Source organism: Phocoena sinus, chromosome 3 (assembly GCF_008692025.1).
Source record: "Phocoena sinus isolate mPhoSin1 chromosome 3, mPhoSin1.pri, whole genome shotgun sequence".
Lineage (NCBI taxonomy): Eukaryota > Metazoa > Chordata > Mammalia > Artiodactyla > Phocoenidae > Phocoena > Phocoena sinus.
The window spans coordinates 89205249-89222322 of NC_045765.1; the positions used below are offsets into that span (position 1 = coordinate 89205249).

A 17074-nucleotide genomic window follows, 5' to 3' on the forward strand; every position below is an offset into this window, starting at 1 on the left:
CTAAACCATATCAAACTAATAATCACTAGATTCACTGAATAGAAGTAACAAAGTTTCATTCTACTAATTTTCATCTAGAAGGTTGAGAAGTTAATGATTCTCAGAAAGCAATGTAAGAGAATAATAACAGAAGACTAAATATTTACAATAATAAATAAAAGCTAGGTCAGGATGATGACCATATATGGATATTGCTACAGTAATTTTCAGATGCTAAAATATACAATTTAAAATGGATTTTGTTGGATTTTATTGCTTTCCAGTGGTATAAATATTAATGGCCAAGAAGTAGTGGTAAACAGTTTTTCTATATGAAGTATTAATCAAAATAACTAAGCACCTATCAGAAATCTTAAATTATCTCCTAAGAGTTAAATTATTCCCTTTTAAACATACTTTTGATGCCTCACTTCCATTTTCATTTTTTGTTTTGGTGTTCGGTCCCCATGACGTATGACAGCTATGACACATCTAAGTTCCATCCTAAAATTTAAAAAATAACGTTCAATTTTCTGACAAAGATTTGTGTTATATAATTCAGATTAATATATCTAATTATATTATAGAACCATCTTTTACCACTCTAAGATATTCTCCATGAAGCATAGTGCTTATAACAAATAGTCTTAATTTTATCAAATCAAATCCTAAAAAGAATTTAAGAGGCTGGAGGGGGAGTAATATTAAGCTACACAATACCTGCTTCTTCTCTTGAGATGACTATGCTAACTCTAGGATAATAGTAAATGGAGGGGAGACCTTAAAGATGGTGAAAGAGTAAGACGTGGAGATCACCTTCCTCCCTACAAATACATCAGAAATACATCTACATGTGGAACAACTCCTACAGAACACCTACTGAACGCTGGCAGAAGACCTCAGACCTCCCAAAAGACAAGAAACTCCCCACGTACCTGGGTAGGGCAAAAGAAAAAAAAAACAGAGACAAAAGAATAGGGATGGGATCTGCACCAGTGGGAGGGAGCTGTGAAGGAGAAAAGGTTTCCACACACTAGGAAGCCCCTTCGTAGGTGGAGACTGCGGGTGGCGAAGGGGTGAAGCTTTGGAGTCACGGAGGAGAGCGCAGCAACAGGGGTGCACAGGGCAAAGCAGAGAGATTCCCGCACAGAGGATCGGGGCTGACCTGCACTCACCAGCCCGAGAGGCTTGTGTGCTCACCCGCCGGGGCGGGAGGGGCTGGGAGCTGAGGCCCGGGCTTCAGAAGGTCAGATCCCAGGGAGAGGACTGGGGCTGGCTGCATGAACACAGCCTGAAGGGGGCTAGTGTGTCACAGCTAGACAGGAGGGAGACCGGGAAAAAGTCTGGACCTCCCTAAGAGGCAAACTTTTTCTTGCCTCTTTGTTTCACGGTGTGTGAGGAAGGGATTCAGAGCACCGCCTAAACAAGCTCTAGAGATGAGCACGAGCCACAGCTATCAGCGCGGACACGAGAGACGGGCATGAAATGCTAAGGCTGCTGCTGAAGCCACCAAAAAGTCTGTGTGCAAGCACAGGTCAATATCCACACCGCCCCTCCCGGAGCCTGTGCAGCCCGCCACTGCCAGGGCCCCGTGATCCAGGGACAACTTCCCCGGGAGAACACAAGGCATTTCTCAGGCCGCTGCAACATCACGCTGGCCTCTGCTGCTGCAGGCTCACCCCGCATTCCATACGCTTCACTCCCCACAGCCTGAGTGAGCCAGAGCCCCCTAATCAGCTGCTCCTTTAACCCCGTCCTGTCTGAGCAAAGAACAGACGCCCTCAGGTGATGCAGAGGAGGGGCCAAATGCAAAGCTGAATCCCAGGAGCTGAGCGAACAAAGAAGAGAAAGAGAGATCTCTCCCAGCAGCCTCAGGAGCAGCGGATTAAATCTCCACAATCAAATTGATGTACGCTGCATCTCTTAATACCTGAACAGACAACAAATCATCCCAAATTGAGGCAGTGGACTTTGGGAGCAATGATATATATATATATATATATATATATATATATATATATATACACTTCCTTTTTCTCTTTTGTGAGTGTGTATGTGTATGCTTCTGTGTGTAATTTTGTCTGTATACCTTTGTTTTTACCATTTGTCCTAGGATTCTGTCTGCCCATTTTTTTTTTAGTATAGGTTTTAGCACTTCTTATCATTGGTGGATTTGGTTTTTAGTTTCCTTGCTCTCTTCTTTCTTTCTTTTTTTATTACTTAAAAATATTTTTTATTTTTAATAATTATTTTTTACTTTAACAACTTTATTTTATTTTATTTATTTATTTTTTTTTTTCTCCCTTTTATTCTGAGCTGTGTGGATGACAGAATCTTGGTGCTCCAGCCGCATGTCAGGCCTGTGCCTCTGAGGTGGGAGAGTGGAGTTCAGGACATTGGTCCACCAGAAACCTCCCAGCTCCATGTAATGTCAAATGGCAAAAATCTCCCAGAGATCTCCATCTCAACACTAAGACCCAGTTCCACTCAATAACCAGCAAACTACAGTGCTGGACACCCTATGCCAAGCAACTAGCAAAACAGGAACACAACCCCATCCACTAGCAGAAAGGCTGCCTAAACTCATAATAGGTCATAGACACCCAAAAACACACCACCGGACGCAGACCCACCCACCAGAAAGACAAGATCCAGCCTCATCCACCAGAACACAGGCACTAGTCCCCTCCACCAGAAAGCCTACACAACCCACTGAACAAACCTTAGCCACTGGGGGTAGACACCAAAAAAAACAGGAACTACGAACCTGCAGCCTGCAAAAAGGAGACCCCAAACACAGTAAATGAAGCAAAATGAGAAAACAGAGAAACACACAGCAGATGAAGGAGCAAGGTAAAAACCCACCAGAACAAACAAATGAAGAGTAAATAGGCAGTCTACCTGAAAAAGAATTCAGAGTAAGCATAGTAAAGATGGTCCAAAATCTTGGATACTGAATGGAGAAAATACAAGAAATGCTTAACAAGGACCTAGGAGACCTAAAAATCAAACAAACAATGATGAAAAACACAATAAATGAAATAAAAAAGTCTCTAGAAGGAATCAATAGCAGAATAACTGCGGCAGAAGAACAGATAAGTGACCTGGAAGATAAAATAGTGGAAATAACTAAGGCAGAGCAGAATAAAGAAAAAAGAATGAAAAGAATTGAGGAGAGTCTCAGAAACCTCTGGGACAACATTAAATGCACCAACATTCGAATTATAGGGGTCCCAGAAGAAGAAGAAAAAAAGAAAGGGACTGAGAAAATATGTGAAGAGATTATCGTTGAAAACTTCCCCAATATGGGAAAGGAAATAGTTAATCAAGTCCAGGAAGCACAGAGAGTCCCACACAGGATAAATCCACGCCAAGACACATATTAATCACACTACCAAAAATTAAATACAAAGAAATAATATTAAAAGCAGCAAGGGAAAAACAACAAATAACATAAAAGGGAATCCCCATAAGGTTAACAGCTGATCTTTCAGCAAAAACCTTGCAAGCCAGAAGGAGGTGGCAGGACATATTTAAAGTGGTGAAAGGAGAAAACCTACAACCAAGATTACTCTACCCAGCAAGGATCTCATTCAGATTTGATGGAGAAATTAAAACCTTTACAGACAAGCAAAAGCTAAGAGAATTCAGCACCATGAAACCAGCTCTACAACAAATGCTAAAGGAACGTCTTTATGCAGGAAACACAAGAGAAGGAAAAGACCTACAAAAACACACCCAAAACAATTAAGAAAATGGTAATAGGAACACACATATCGATAATTACCTTAAATGTAAATGGATTAAATGCTCCAACCAAAAGACACAGACTGGGCGAATGGATACAAAAATAAGACCCGTACATATGCTGTCTACAAGAGACCCACTTCAGACCTAGGGACACATAGAGATTGAAAGTGAGGGGACGGAAAAAGGTATTACATGAAAATGGAAATCAAAAGAAAGCTGGAGTACCAATGCTCATATCAGACAAAATAGACTTTAAAAAAAAGACCATTACAAGATACAAAGAAGGACACAAATAATGATCAAGGGATCAATCCAAAAAGAAGATATAACAATTGTAAACATTTATGCACCCAACATAGGAGCACCACAATACATCAGGCAAATGCTAACAGCCATAAAAGGGGAAATCGCCAGTAACACAATCATAACAGGGGACTTTAACACCCCACTTTCACCAATGGACAGATCATCCAAAATGAAAATAAATAAGGAAACACAAGCTTGAAATGATACATTAAAAAAGATGGACTTAATTGATATTTATAGGACATTCCATCCAAAAACAACAGAACAACTTTCTTCTCAAGGGCTCACGGAACATTCTCCAGCATAGATCATATCTTGGGTCACAAATCAAGCCTTGGTAAATTTAAGAATATTGAAATTGTATCAAGTATCTTTTCCAACCACAACACTATGAGACTAGATATCAATTACAGGAAAAAAAATCTATAAAAATACATACACATGGAGGCTAAACAATACACTACTTAATAACCAAGAGGTCACTGAAGAAATCAAAGAGGAAATCAAAAAATACCTAGAAACAAATGACAATGAAAACAAGACAACCCAAAACCTACGGAATGCAGCAAAATCAGTTCTAAGAGGGAAGTTTATAGCAATACAATCCTACCTCAAGAAACAAGAAACATCTCAAATAAACAACCAAACGTTACACCTAAAGCAATTAGAGAAGGAAGGACAAAAATCCCCAAAGTTAGCAGAAGGAAAGAAATCATAAAGCTCGGATCAGAAATAAATGAAAAAGAAATGAAGGAAACGATAGCGAAGATCAATAAAACTAAAAGTTCGTTCTTTGAGAAGATAAACAAAATTGATAAACCATTAGCCAGACTCATCAAGAAAAAAGGGAGAAGATTCAAATCAACAGAATTAGAAATGAAAAAGGAGAAGTAACAACTGACACTGCAGAAATACAGAGGATCATGAGAGATTACTACAAGCAACTGTATGCCAATAAAATGGACAACCACAAAGAAACAGATAAATTCTTAGAAAAGCACAGCCTTCTGAGACTGAACCAGAAAGAAACAGAATATATAAACAGGCCAATCACAAGCACTGAAATTGAGACTGTGATTAAAAATCTTCCAAAAAACAAAAGCCCAGGACCAGATGGCTTCACAGGCGAATTTTATCAAACATTTACTGGAGAGCTAACACCTATCCTTCTCAAACTCTTGCAAAACATAGCAGAGGGAGGTACACTCCCAAATTCATTCTATGAGGCCACCATCACCCTGATACCAAAACCAAAGATGTCACAAAGAAAGAAAACTACAGGCCAATATCACTGATGAATATACACGCAGAAATCCTCAACAAAATACTAGTAAACAGAATCCAACAGCGCATTAAAAGTATTGTACACTATGACCAAGTGGGGTTTATCCCAGGAATGCAAGGAATCTTCAATATATGCAAATCAATCAATGTGATACACCATATTAAAAAAAAGAGGAATAAAAACCATATGATCATCTCAATAGATGCAGAAAAAGCTTTTGACAAAATTCAACACCCGTTTATGATAAAAAACCTCCAAAAAGTAGGCATGGAGGGAACTTACTTCAACATAATAAAGGCCATATTCGACAAACCCGCAGCCAACATCATCCTCAATGGTGAAAAACTGAAACCATTTCCACTAAGCCCAGGAACAACCCAAGGTTGCCCACTCTCACCACTATTATTCAATATTGTTCTGGAAGTTTTAGCCACAGCAACCAGAGAAGAAAAAGAAGTGAAAGGAATCCAATCGGAAAAGAAGAAGTAAAGCTGTCACTGTTTGCAGATGACATACTATACATAGAGAATCCTAAAGATGCTACCAGAAAACCACTAGAGCTAATCAATGAATTTGGTAGAGTAGGAGGACACAAAATTAACGCAGAGAAATCTCTTGCATTCCTATACACTAATGATGAAAAATCTGAAAGAGAAATTAAGGAAACACTCTCATTTACCACTGTAACAAAAAGCATAAAATACCTAGAAATAAACCTACCTAAGGAGACAAAAGACCTGTATGCAGAAAATTATAAGACACTGATGAAAGAAATTAAAGATGATACAAACAGACGGAGAGATATATCATGTTCCTGGATTGGAAGAATCAATATTGTGAAAATGACTATACTACCCAAAGCAAGCTACAGATTCAATGCAATCCCTATCAAATTACCAGTGGCATTTTTCACAGAACTAGAACAAAAAATTTCACAATTTGTATGGAAACACAAAAGACCCCAAATAGCCAAAGCAATCCTGAGAAAGAAAAACGGAGCTGGCGGAATCAGGCTCCCGACTTCAGACTATACTACAAAGCTACAGTAATCAACACAGTATGGTACTTGCACAAAAACAGAAATATAGATCAATGGAACAGGACAGAAAGCCCAGAGATAAACCCATGCACATATGGTCACCTTATTTTTGATAAAGGAGGCAAGAATATACAACGGAGAAAAGACAACCTCTTCAATAAGTGGTGATGAGAAAAGTGGACAGCTACATGTAAAAGAATGAAATTAGAACACTCCCTAACACCACACACAAAAATAAACTCAAAATGGATTAACGACCTAAATGTAAGGCCAGACACTATAAAACTCTTAGAGGAAAACATAGGCAGGACACTCTATGAGATAAATCACAGCAAGATCCTTATTGACCCACCTTCTACAGAAATGGAAATAAAAACAAAAATAAACAAATGGGACCTAATGAAACTGAAAAGCTTTTGCACAGCAAAGGAAACCATAAACAAGATGAAAAGACAACCTTCAGAATGGGAGAAAATATTTGCAAAGGGAGCGACTGACAAAGAATTAATCTCCAAAATTTATAAGCAGTTCATGCAGCTCAATATCAAAAAACAAACAACCTAATCTAAAAATGGATAGAAGACCTAAACAGACATTTCTCCAAAGAAGATTTACAGATTGCCAACAAACATATGAATGGATGCTCAACATCTGTAATCATTAGAGAAATGCAAATCAAAACTACAATGAGAGGGCTTCTCTGGTGGTGCAGTGGTTGAGAGTCAGCCTGCCAATGCAGGGGACACGGGTTCGTGCCCCGGTCCGGGAAGATCCCACATGCCGTGGAGCAGCTAGGCCCGTGAGCCACGGCTGCTGAGCCTGTGCGTCTGGAGCCTGTGCTCCACAACGGGAGAGGCTACAACAGTGAGAGGCCCACGTACCGCAAAAAAAAAAAAAAAAAAAAAACTACAATGAGGTATCACCTCACACGGGGCAGAATGGCCATCATCAAAAAGTCTACAAACGATAAATGCTGCAGACGGTGTGGAGAAAAGGGAACTCTCTTCACTGTTGGTTGGAATGTAAATTGATACACCCACTATAAGAGAACAGTATGGACGTTCCTTAAAATATAAAAAATAGAACTACCATACAACCCAGGAATCCCACTACTGTGCATATACCCTGAGAAAACCATAATTCAAAAAGGGTCATGTACCACAATGTTCATTGCAGCTCTATTTACAATAGCCAGGACATGGAAACAACTTATGTGTCCATGGACAGATGCATGGATAAAGAAGATGTGGCACATATGTACAATGGAATATTACTCAGGCATAAAAGGAAACAAAATTGAGTTATTTGTAGTGAGGTGGATGGACCTTCAGTCTGTCATACAGAGTGAAGTAAGTCAGACACAGAAAAACAAATACCATATGCTAACACATATACATGGAATCTAAGGAAAAAAATGGTTATGAAGAACCTAGGGGCAGGATGGGAATAAAAACGCAGACCTACTAGAGAACGGACTTGAGGACATGGGGAGAGGGAAGGGTAAGCTGGGACAAAGTGAGAGAGTGGCATTGACATATATACACTACCAAATGTAAAATCGATAGCTAGTGGGAAGCAGCCACATAGCACAGGGAGATCAGCTCAGTGCTTTGTGGCCACCTAGAGGGGTGGGATAGGGAGGGAGACCCAAGAGGGAAGAGATAGGGGGATATATGTATATGTATAGCTGATTCACTTTGTTATAAAGCAGAAACTGACAAACCATTATAAAGCAATTATACGCCAATAAAGATGTTAAAATAAATAAAATATTAAAAAAAAATAAAGTAAATGGACTGTAATCCCCTAACTTCTTTAATTATCTGCCCTGTAGCACAGATCACTATAGACTGAGATTTCATTAAATCAAACAAAATAAAGCTGCTATATTTATTTTGCCCACGTAAGAAGAAAAGTATTTCAAACTCAAGTTACTGGAAGATAAAACTGTCTTAGCAGAAATGGTAGGGTACAATTTAACATTTGCCAGACTGTGAGACATAGAACATAACTCTATAGAATAAGTTACCCAAAAATATGTTTTGTGTTAAATAAGTTTGGAAATATTGGTTTAAAAACAAAATTAAGTATTTTTGCCCTCCTCTCCGCCCCAATCAGGACTCCTAAGAATATTTAATATGCTAAGATAAAGCTCTAAGCTGTGAATATGAAGCATTTGGTCAACTCACCTGAGTGACAGGTGAATTTCAAGCAGTAACTTTCACTAGAATTTATGAAACACTTTGGCAATGTTGGTCTAATTAATTTACTTCAAGATATAACTGTATATTTTTCCTTTACATGCTGAAAGCACTAAAGTTGTATGACCACTGACCACGAACCTTTAGGGAACACATCTGTTGGCACCTCCTTTATTCTTATGGCTTAATTCAATAGTTCTATAACTATATAAGCATTTTTCAGGATTTTATTTGGAACAACAGAAAAGATCTTTAGTCTAAATAGCCCCATGTAAAGCATATAATCTATTTCTCCATCTGCAAAGTCAATCATATGAAAACATACACAGTAGAGTGTCTAATAATTATTCAGAAATATAATCTTCACTGTAATAGCACTAACCAATGGGGAAAACCCAAGGAGTTTCTAAATGAAAATATTTAAACTTACATAGTTCCAGATGTAGTTGGTACAATCGGGATATCTTCAGCTTCTAAGGGTATCGACCAGGGGATATGAAACTGTGGAGCAAGCTCTCGCATTACAATATTCCTTCAAGACAAAAAGAAAAGAAAAATTAAACTAGTTCATTTCAAGACAAACCTGGGTATTTAATGACAAATAATTGAGTATTATAGGAGGTAAAGTCTAATGACAAATAACTGAGTATTATAGGAGGGAAAGTCAAACTATCTAGTGATTATGTGAATACAGCACATAAAAAGTAACGTAAAAAATCAATCCTGGTCAAGAAAAATTAGATCAGCAGTGCTAAACTGTTGTATAGAACACACTAACAGGATGTCGTGAATTTGGCTTTACTTATTTACTCTCATTTTAAAAATATAAATTACACAGGATTCAAGTAAATCACTGTAACTGCGTATCTACTTATAAAGATTCTGAAATCCAAGATTATCTCTTCTGTGTGGCCATTGATCATTTCTTTCAGTTTTTATTTATCACCTGCAAAGCTATTTTAAACTATTGCTCATGTTTAACAAATTTCTTATTACTCTTTGCTAATAAGGTTAAAAATGAAAACATGTTTAAGTAATTATAAGACATTTTTTGTTTTGTTTAAATTTAGCATTTATTCATGCTAAAATTTAGTAAGCTCCCCCAAATTTCACTTTAAGGGTAAGTTCACAAACCTTTGAAATATACTATAACAGCTGACCCCAATTATTAAAATACATTTTAAAGTGTAAGTTTTTTACGGCTTTGTCAAATATACTTTGAAATGGTTTAAAAATAGTTGTCTTTCAAGTCGTCTAAATCAGGATATAAGAAAATAAGTCAAAGAATATAAAAATGGCATTTCTATATGCAATAATTTCTTTTATATTCACTTCATAATCTCATGAGATTATTTTAAAGTAACATATGCGTGTAGAAAGCAGAATCATTCAAAAGAATTCTAAATTCCAGATATTTCTATTTTATTCTGGTTACTTATTCTGGTTAATTTTGAACCATTAAGTACTATAATTACATATCAAAAACTTGAGAAACAAAATAATCAAATAAATTAGCCATTCTGATGAATAACCACTGTAATAATCACTAAAAATCACTGTTACAGCATTTCTAAATCTATGAAGTTAAATACCTTTAAGCCTTTAGCTATATTGGTCATATATTGATTTGTCTTTCATAACCCAAAGTGTAATTCAGGATTTGGCATGGTCTTTGGGCATGTCATTTTATGAACATTGATTTTTACTCTGCAGTGTTTACAAAACCCTGATCACTTGATGTTTACCATTATTTGGTTTCTGAATAACCAGTATGCATTAGCTGTAACAAAAGTAAAGAGGAAGAAGTATAAAGAAGAAAATCTTACCCAAGTATTTTTGCACAATCATCATAATACTTCATGGAATTTTTCACAAAACTGAAGCCGTTGACATCACAGACATAGGACTGTCCATTGGCCCGTAACAAATCAAAGCCACAAACTGTTTGCTATTTAAAATAAAGTATAAACTTTAAAGTTCCATTTGAAATATGACTTACAGTTTTCCAGTTTTATTAGAAAACATCACATTTTATAAGTGCCTAAAAGTATATTACTGCTTATCAGTTTACTTCATAGCAAGTAAAAACAAAGAAACTACTTATCTGTAACTTGAATACTCTGAAATATGCATGTCATATGATTATTTAAGTTCTTCCTATGAAGTAGATGTAGAACATTAATGCTTACGGGACTAGAGAGGCCAAGAAGTTCTTCAATTAACATTTTATTAAAAAACAAAAGTAAAAATGTTTAAAGGCTTCGATAAATTCTGTGCTAGTAGAAATTATATCATTTTAATCCAAAAAAAAACCACAAAAAACTAAACAGGAGAAAGTTTTGAAGACATATCCCAGAGGAAATGTCCCATTATCCCTATGAATCTTTTAAACCCTGATAACCACATACTTGTGAGCACCTGAAATAAATTTACTTTATTTGGGAGAAAACAGTTGAAGGGTATGAATTTCCTGCTCGGGCTCCAGGAATTTTCTGATCTTCTACATTTTATATTCACATATCACATATTAGTATAATGTTATTTTAAGTCAAGGCTTTTGGAATCCTGGTATTACAAAATTAAAACAATTCACATAAAGCTATTAAAACATATTTCAGGCTAAGATTCCTTCCATGAGAGACTTCAAATTATTAAAACACAAAGAACTTATTTATTATTTAATAACCAGTAATATACACTAGTCTTTAAGTTACATATCCAAGGCAAGGCTTCAACAAGGTAAAGTCTATCCTTTATTAGATTCAAGTTGAACTACTCTACTTAAATCTTTACTGTACAGTACAGGCAAAGCCTAATAATACAGATTGAGAGAACTAGTCAAATGTCGTAAGTAAAAAGTTTTCTTTAGGAAGTGTATTAGTATAGCTTTCATGAACATATTTTACTATACAGAATAGGCTAAAGGATCAACTGCAAAGGCTAGAAGACTGATGACATTTTTTATTTAAAAAAATCATTTATCCACTCTGAATAGATACTTGTAATCAGTTTTGGTTATAGGGGTATGTTAAATAATACTCCTGTAATTCTACTGTTTCAGTTAAGTTTTCCTCTGTAATTGTAGTTTCTGAATAAATTGACATGGTTTCCTTCTATATAATACAGAAAGAATAAAGAGAAACAAAGGTCTTCATTTATTATATATTTTTAATATTAATGGCACTACAAGAATCCCTTGAAAAGTACATAAACCATTCAGATATACCACTTTATTTTCTCTGCTTATCTCTCCTGTTATAAGCCCAAATAACATCTCATTTACTCAAAAAAAAAAATTAGAATTTTTACAAGAGTCTATATGGCCTGTATAACATCTTACCTTAAATGCAAGGCAAACTCTCCAAGCAATTAATTTCTCTCGTGCATTGAGAATAACAGGGTATCTTACTTCTTTTCCTTCACTATCTCGTTCCACCTTGCCATCAAGTGCAGGAGATTTTCGAGCTTCAGCATGGGCATAATCTGGACCTACTGTATAAACCTTTCAGAAATATTAAAATACATATTTTACTTAAATATATATATATAAATAAAAACAGCAGACAACAAATTCAAATAAAAATAATAAATAAAAAATACCTCAGTGTCCAGACTATTTTTTCACACATCTTTCTATTTTACATGTGAAAATTTTCAATACACTGGAAGAGGTTATAAATAATTAATTATACAGCAAAAATTGATAAAGTGAGGTCCTGTTCTCTATAAAAAATAATTATACTGAACATTATGAGGGAATACTAGAATGCATATGATGTGACCCTTCTCAAATTGTTTTAGTTTAACAAAGTAGAGGTACAAATAAATTTTAAAATTACAGAAGGAAGTAACTGCCAAAATAAAGATTTAAAAGGGGGTGGGGGATGAGGGACAGAATGAATTCAAAAGCAGATAAGAGAGGGAAACGCACTCTAAGCAAAGGTAATAAACACAGACAAAGGGCAGAGAAACCAAACAGCATGATGTATTCAGGTAACAGTACGTATTTGATATGGTTTATAATGTAAGAAATAAGGTTTGTAGGACAGAGGGCAGACTGTGAAGTATCTATGCCAGCCTTATAAATCTGATTATTACCCTGTGGTCAATGAGGATCCACAAGAGAATTTTTAAAAAGAAGTTCATGATCAGGTTTACACCTAAGAAAGAACTCTCTAGACACAGACTGGCTGAAGGTAAAGCAGTTAAGACCTTATTTGTCACCAACAGAAATCACACCTATTTTTTTTTAAATCACATTATAGTTGTCAAAGTTCTCAAAATATCATTTACACTGATCAATGCCTGGAAACATCGTGGTGGCTATTAGACCCTTACCCACTATATTTTGGGTTGGTTTTTAAATATTCAATAAAATCTGTCTCCTTGGTAATACTGTGTGGTTTATTTTAAGCATTTAAGAACATTATCCTGTATAAAGGGTCCATAGGCTTCAGACTGCCAATGGCATTCATAATACAAAACAGATTAAGAATTCCTAGTTAAAAAGAAAGAGATTCAGAATAGAGGTTAGATATAGCTAACTAAAAGGTAATCTCTTTTTCTGAGATCACTGGTAAACTCAAAATACAAAATAAACTTTAATCAATCCTACCTTAACATCAGTACCATCTGTGGGCATAAACTCTTCATATATATATGAGCCTGTTTTTCGTACATTGCTTTCTGGGGAATAAACACTACTTCTACTGCCAATCTGAAAATAAAAGAAGTCTATCAATGTAAAAACTAAATTATTCTCCTCATTTTAATAAAATAACCCTTTTTACCATCTATTTCCATCACTGTTATTTCCAAAAATTTTTTTAATCTACAAATATTTAACAACACATTACACAGTTGACACTATATTATTTTTTGCTCTAATGGTAACTTGAATAGCATAAAAATACAATGAACACTAAGAACAGTGTTTCTAAGATTCAACCATATTGCTGCATGTAACTACTTTCTTAATACTATAGAATTTTCCTCTGTATAAATAGCCCATAATTCATTCATTTGCCTATCAATATATATTTAGGTTGTTTTCTAAGCTTTAGCTAGTAGAGCAATCTTGCTTCGAACTTTCTTTTAAATATCCCCGTGGCACACGTGTGCAGGAGTGTTTCTAAGGCATATTCTAGAAGTGGAATCGCTAGGTGATAGAATATGCTCACACTCAACTTACAAAATAATGCCAAAATCTTTTAAAAACTGTTTTAATAATTTCCAGTCTCTCCAGCAATGTATAAGAGTTTCTACTGATCTACAATTATCTATATTTGGTATTGTCAGACTTCCTAATATTTGCCACTCTAATGAATATAAAACAAGTACCTCATTGTGTTCTTACTTTGCATTTCCATGACTGTTTATGAGTGAACGTGCACATTTTTGTTGTTGTTGTTGTTGCGATACGCGGGCCTCTCACTGCCGTGGCCTCTCCCGTTGCGGAGCACAGGCTCCGGACGCGCAGGCTCAGTGGCCATGGCTCACGGGCCTAGCCGCTCCGCAGCATGTGGGATCCTCCCGGACCGGGGCATGAACCCATGTCCCCTGCATCGGCAGGCGGACTCTCAACCACTGCCCCACCAGGGAAGCCCTGAACGTTCACTTTTAATCCTGATATATTGCTAAGTTATATTGCTAAGTAGAAATGTTGCTAACAACGTTTGGACTTGTACTTGTTTTCCAACTACCTCAATCTTTTTGATCTTGCTAATTCAAAAAGTAATTCAATGTCATTATCTTTTAGACTTTACATTTATTTTATTATGGGTGTAAAATTTTGAGCATACTTTCATGTATTTAAGAGTTCATTGGCATTACTTTTTCTATGAACTATCCATTTGGAAGGCCATTTTTCTTAAAAAAAATGCTGATCTTTACCGAATTTCTCACATGACAGATACATAAATGGAAGGTAGAAAGAAGATCAAATAACTTTCTTGGTATTCTGTAGGTAAGCTTTGCTTTTCTAACAAAGTATTGATATGATATCAGTTTTATTAATTTATCTCTAAATGATACATTGTTAACCTTAGTTTTACTAAATACTTCATTACTTTTAGTAAAATTTATACAACAATGTATTTAGAATAGTATTCACTAGGGTAACAAAGGTTTACCTTTCGAAAAAGTCTTTGACTTCCACCACCAGCAGATGTTGGATAATAAATGTAAACATTGTGGTCTTCTGCACTGACTGGCTTTTCTACAAATGGCTTTTGGAAAACTTCCCCATTTACTTCTACATGATCTTCCCCTTCAATCAGATTACATTCTATAAATCAAGCACAATAGCAAGAAAAATTATATATTGTATATTACCTAGATATATTATTATTATTGAGGACTTTTTTTGTTTTTACTATAATAGAGATTACAAAGAAAAGTAACCTTGGATAATGTACTGATTTGATTTTAATTAAAAATATTTATGCAAACATATGATCTGTGACATTAGGAACTATATTCTTCAAAAATCTAATGGACTGGCCATTTTACCCTGCCACCCCATAGAATTCAAAGTTAGATATGAAATGATACACAAGAAAGATTGAGAAATAACTCCATAATGCTATCATCTTCTGAAAAATGTATGGAATCATTATACCACAGATACCATAAAACATGAAATTATTTAAGTTAGAAAATTAACCAATATACAGAGTAAGCAAGCAATCCAATCAGCAAGTTGTACCTCTAGACAAATGAGAAAAGTTCCCTGTTACAGATGGTACTATATCTGGTTTTTAATAAAAGTTCCTCTAATGTACAATAAAGTCATCAAAATTCCCCAAAATAGTTATCAGAATATTAAATATTAAAACATATAAACATTTATCTTGCCTTTTTAGACTAAGTGTAACTTACATGCCATGTTTTAGATAACTAGGAAAATGAAGCAAAGGGTACTTTAAAATATTAATAAATAGTAGTATTTCAAAAATCCTACTCATCAGAAGTTTAGTTGTGGCATACTAACATGAAGTTTCTAATACTTAAATCAATAGTCATAGATGAATCATTCATTTACCCCAATCAATACAAATTTATTAAACATGTAATTTAAAAATTCTTCTTTATGATTCTGATATGTCAAATGTAGACCAAAGAAATGTAGGACATACAACTCCTGATTATTAGTTAGCCTTGTAGTTCATAGTGTCACATTTTAATTGAAATTTAATTGCCTATTTGGATCATTTTTTTAAAAATTGAATAGAATACCATAATTTAAATTCTTTCCATTTAATTATAGAAGACAGTGGCTCAAAAGTATGTTAAGTGACAAAAGATAGCTTGTTTAAAATCTCTTACTCTTACCTTTGGGATTATTTGGGTCACGATTCAAAATTGCATAACGAGGAAGTAAAATACCTTCAGCTTGAAGAATACTATATACTTCTCTCCTGAAGAAAAAAGAAAATATCCTTATTGTTTTATTGTTCTGTTTCACAATGAGTATATTACTGTACTGTTCATAAAGTACATTATTACTGTTCTATCATTAAAAAAGTCATGCATATAGTCTTTTTTAAAGTAAACAAATATGTCATTTAAAACACTGAAAAGCTGTATTCTAAGTAAATATTCAGCAATATTAGAACAAAAGTGTATGTACAATACTTTTTATGGCATATCAAAATACTAATTTTTAAAATTGGGAATGTAAGTGTATAAAAAGAAATGGTTAAAGTTACTATATCACAATGACAGAATATTACCTAAGTATTAGAAACCTTATACAGTACTCAAAGAATATTTAACAATGTGGGAAAATGTTTATAGTCTTTTAATAGAAATGTGATGCTAATTTTGTAAAATATAAGTGCATATATGTATTGCTTTCTATATTAAAAAATATGGTAAACGTAGTGGCAGGGTTAAATGCCTTTCTTCATAATTTTATTTTTTAAATTTCTTAAAATGAATATGCATTTATATATATATATTTATACTATATAAACATGTAAACCTAGGAAAAATGTTATAAAAATTGAGATATTGGGCTTCCCTGGTGGCGCAGTGGTTGAGAGTCCGCCTGCCGATGCAGGGGACACGGGTTCGTGCCCCGGTCTGGGAAGATCCCACATGCCGTGGAGCGGCTGGGCCCGTGAGCCATGGCCGCTGAGCTTGTGCAACCGGAGCCTGTGCTCCGCAACGGGAGAGGCCACAACAGTGAGAGGCCCGCGTACCACACACACAAAAAAAAAAAAAAAAAAATTGAGATATTAATAACATTACTATCTGGAAAAGGAAAAACAAAAATAGGGAAACAAAAAACTATAGGGCCTTACACTTCATATAGCATTTTCATATGTATAACCTCATATTGTAATGCTAAGACAGAATAAAATAGAATACCGGTGAAATTATAAGCGTAGCCAGTAGAGTGAAACACCAATTAAATGAGATATATAAATGCATTTGTATTTTACAATTTCTTTTAAATATCTATGCTTTTGACCTGTTAAATGAATTGCTAAGATATACAGTAAAATATTT

The 17074-nt window shown here is 35.1% G+C and overlaps 1 protein-coding gene across 10 annotated transcripts in view; it reads right to left on the reverse strand.

Moving 5' to 3' along the window:
- The window catches only part of PPIP5K2 (diphosphoinositol pentakisphosphate kinase 2), a 75713-nt gene that overhangs the window by 44828 nt on the left and 13811 nt on the right, over positions 1–17074 (reverse strand). For all 10 annotated transcript variants that reach the window (XM_032626770.1, XM_032626772.1, XM_032626776.1 and 7 more), the window contains 7 exons: positions 15893–15978; positions 14692–14846; positions 13176–13277; positions 11901–12062; positions 10387–10508; positions 8991–9092; positions 397–483 (listed from right to left, as the gene is read on the reverse strand). In XM_032626770.1, coding sequence (XP_032482661.1) covers positions 397–483; positions 8991–9092; positions 10387–10508; positions 11901–12062; positions 13176–13277; positions 14692–14846; positions 15893–15978 — 816 coding nt within the window. The remainder of the gene's footprint in view (positions 1–396; positions 484–8990; positions 9093–10386; positions 10509–11900; positions 12063–13175; positions 13278–14691; positions 14847–15892; positions 15979–17074) is intronic.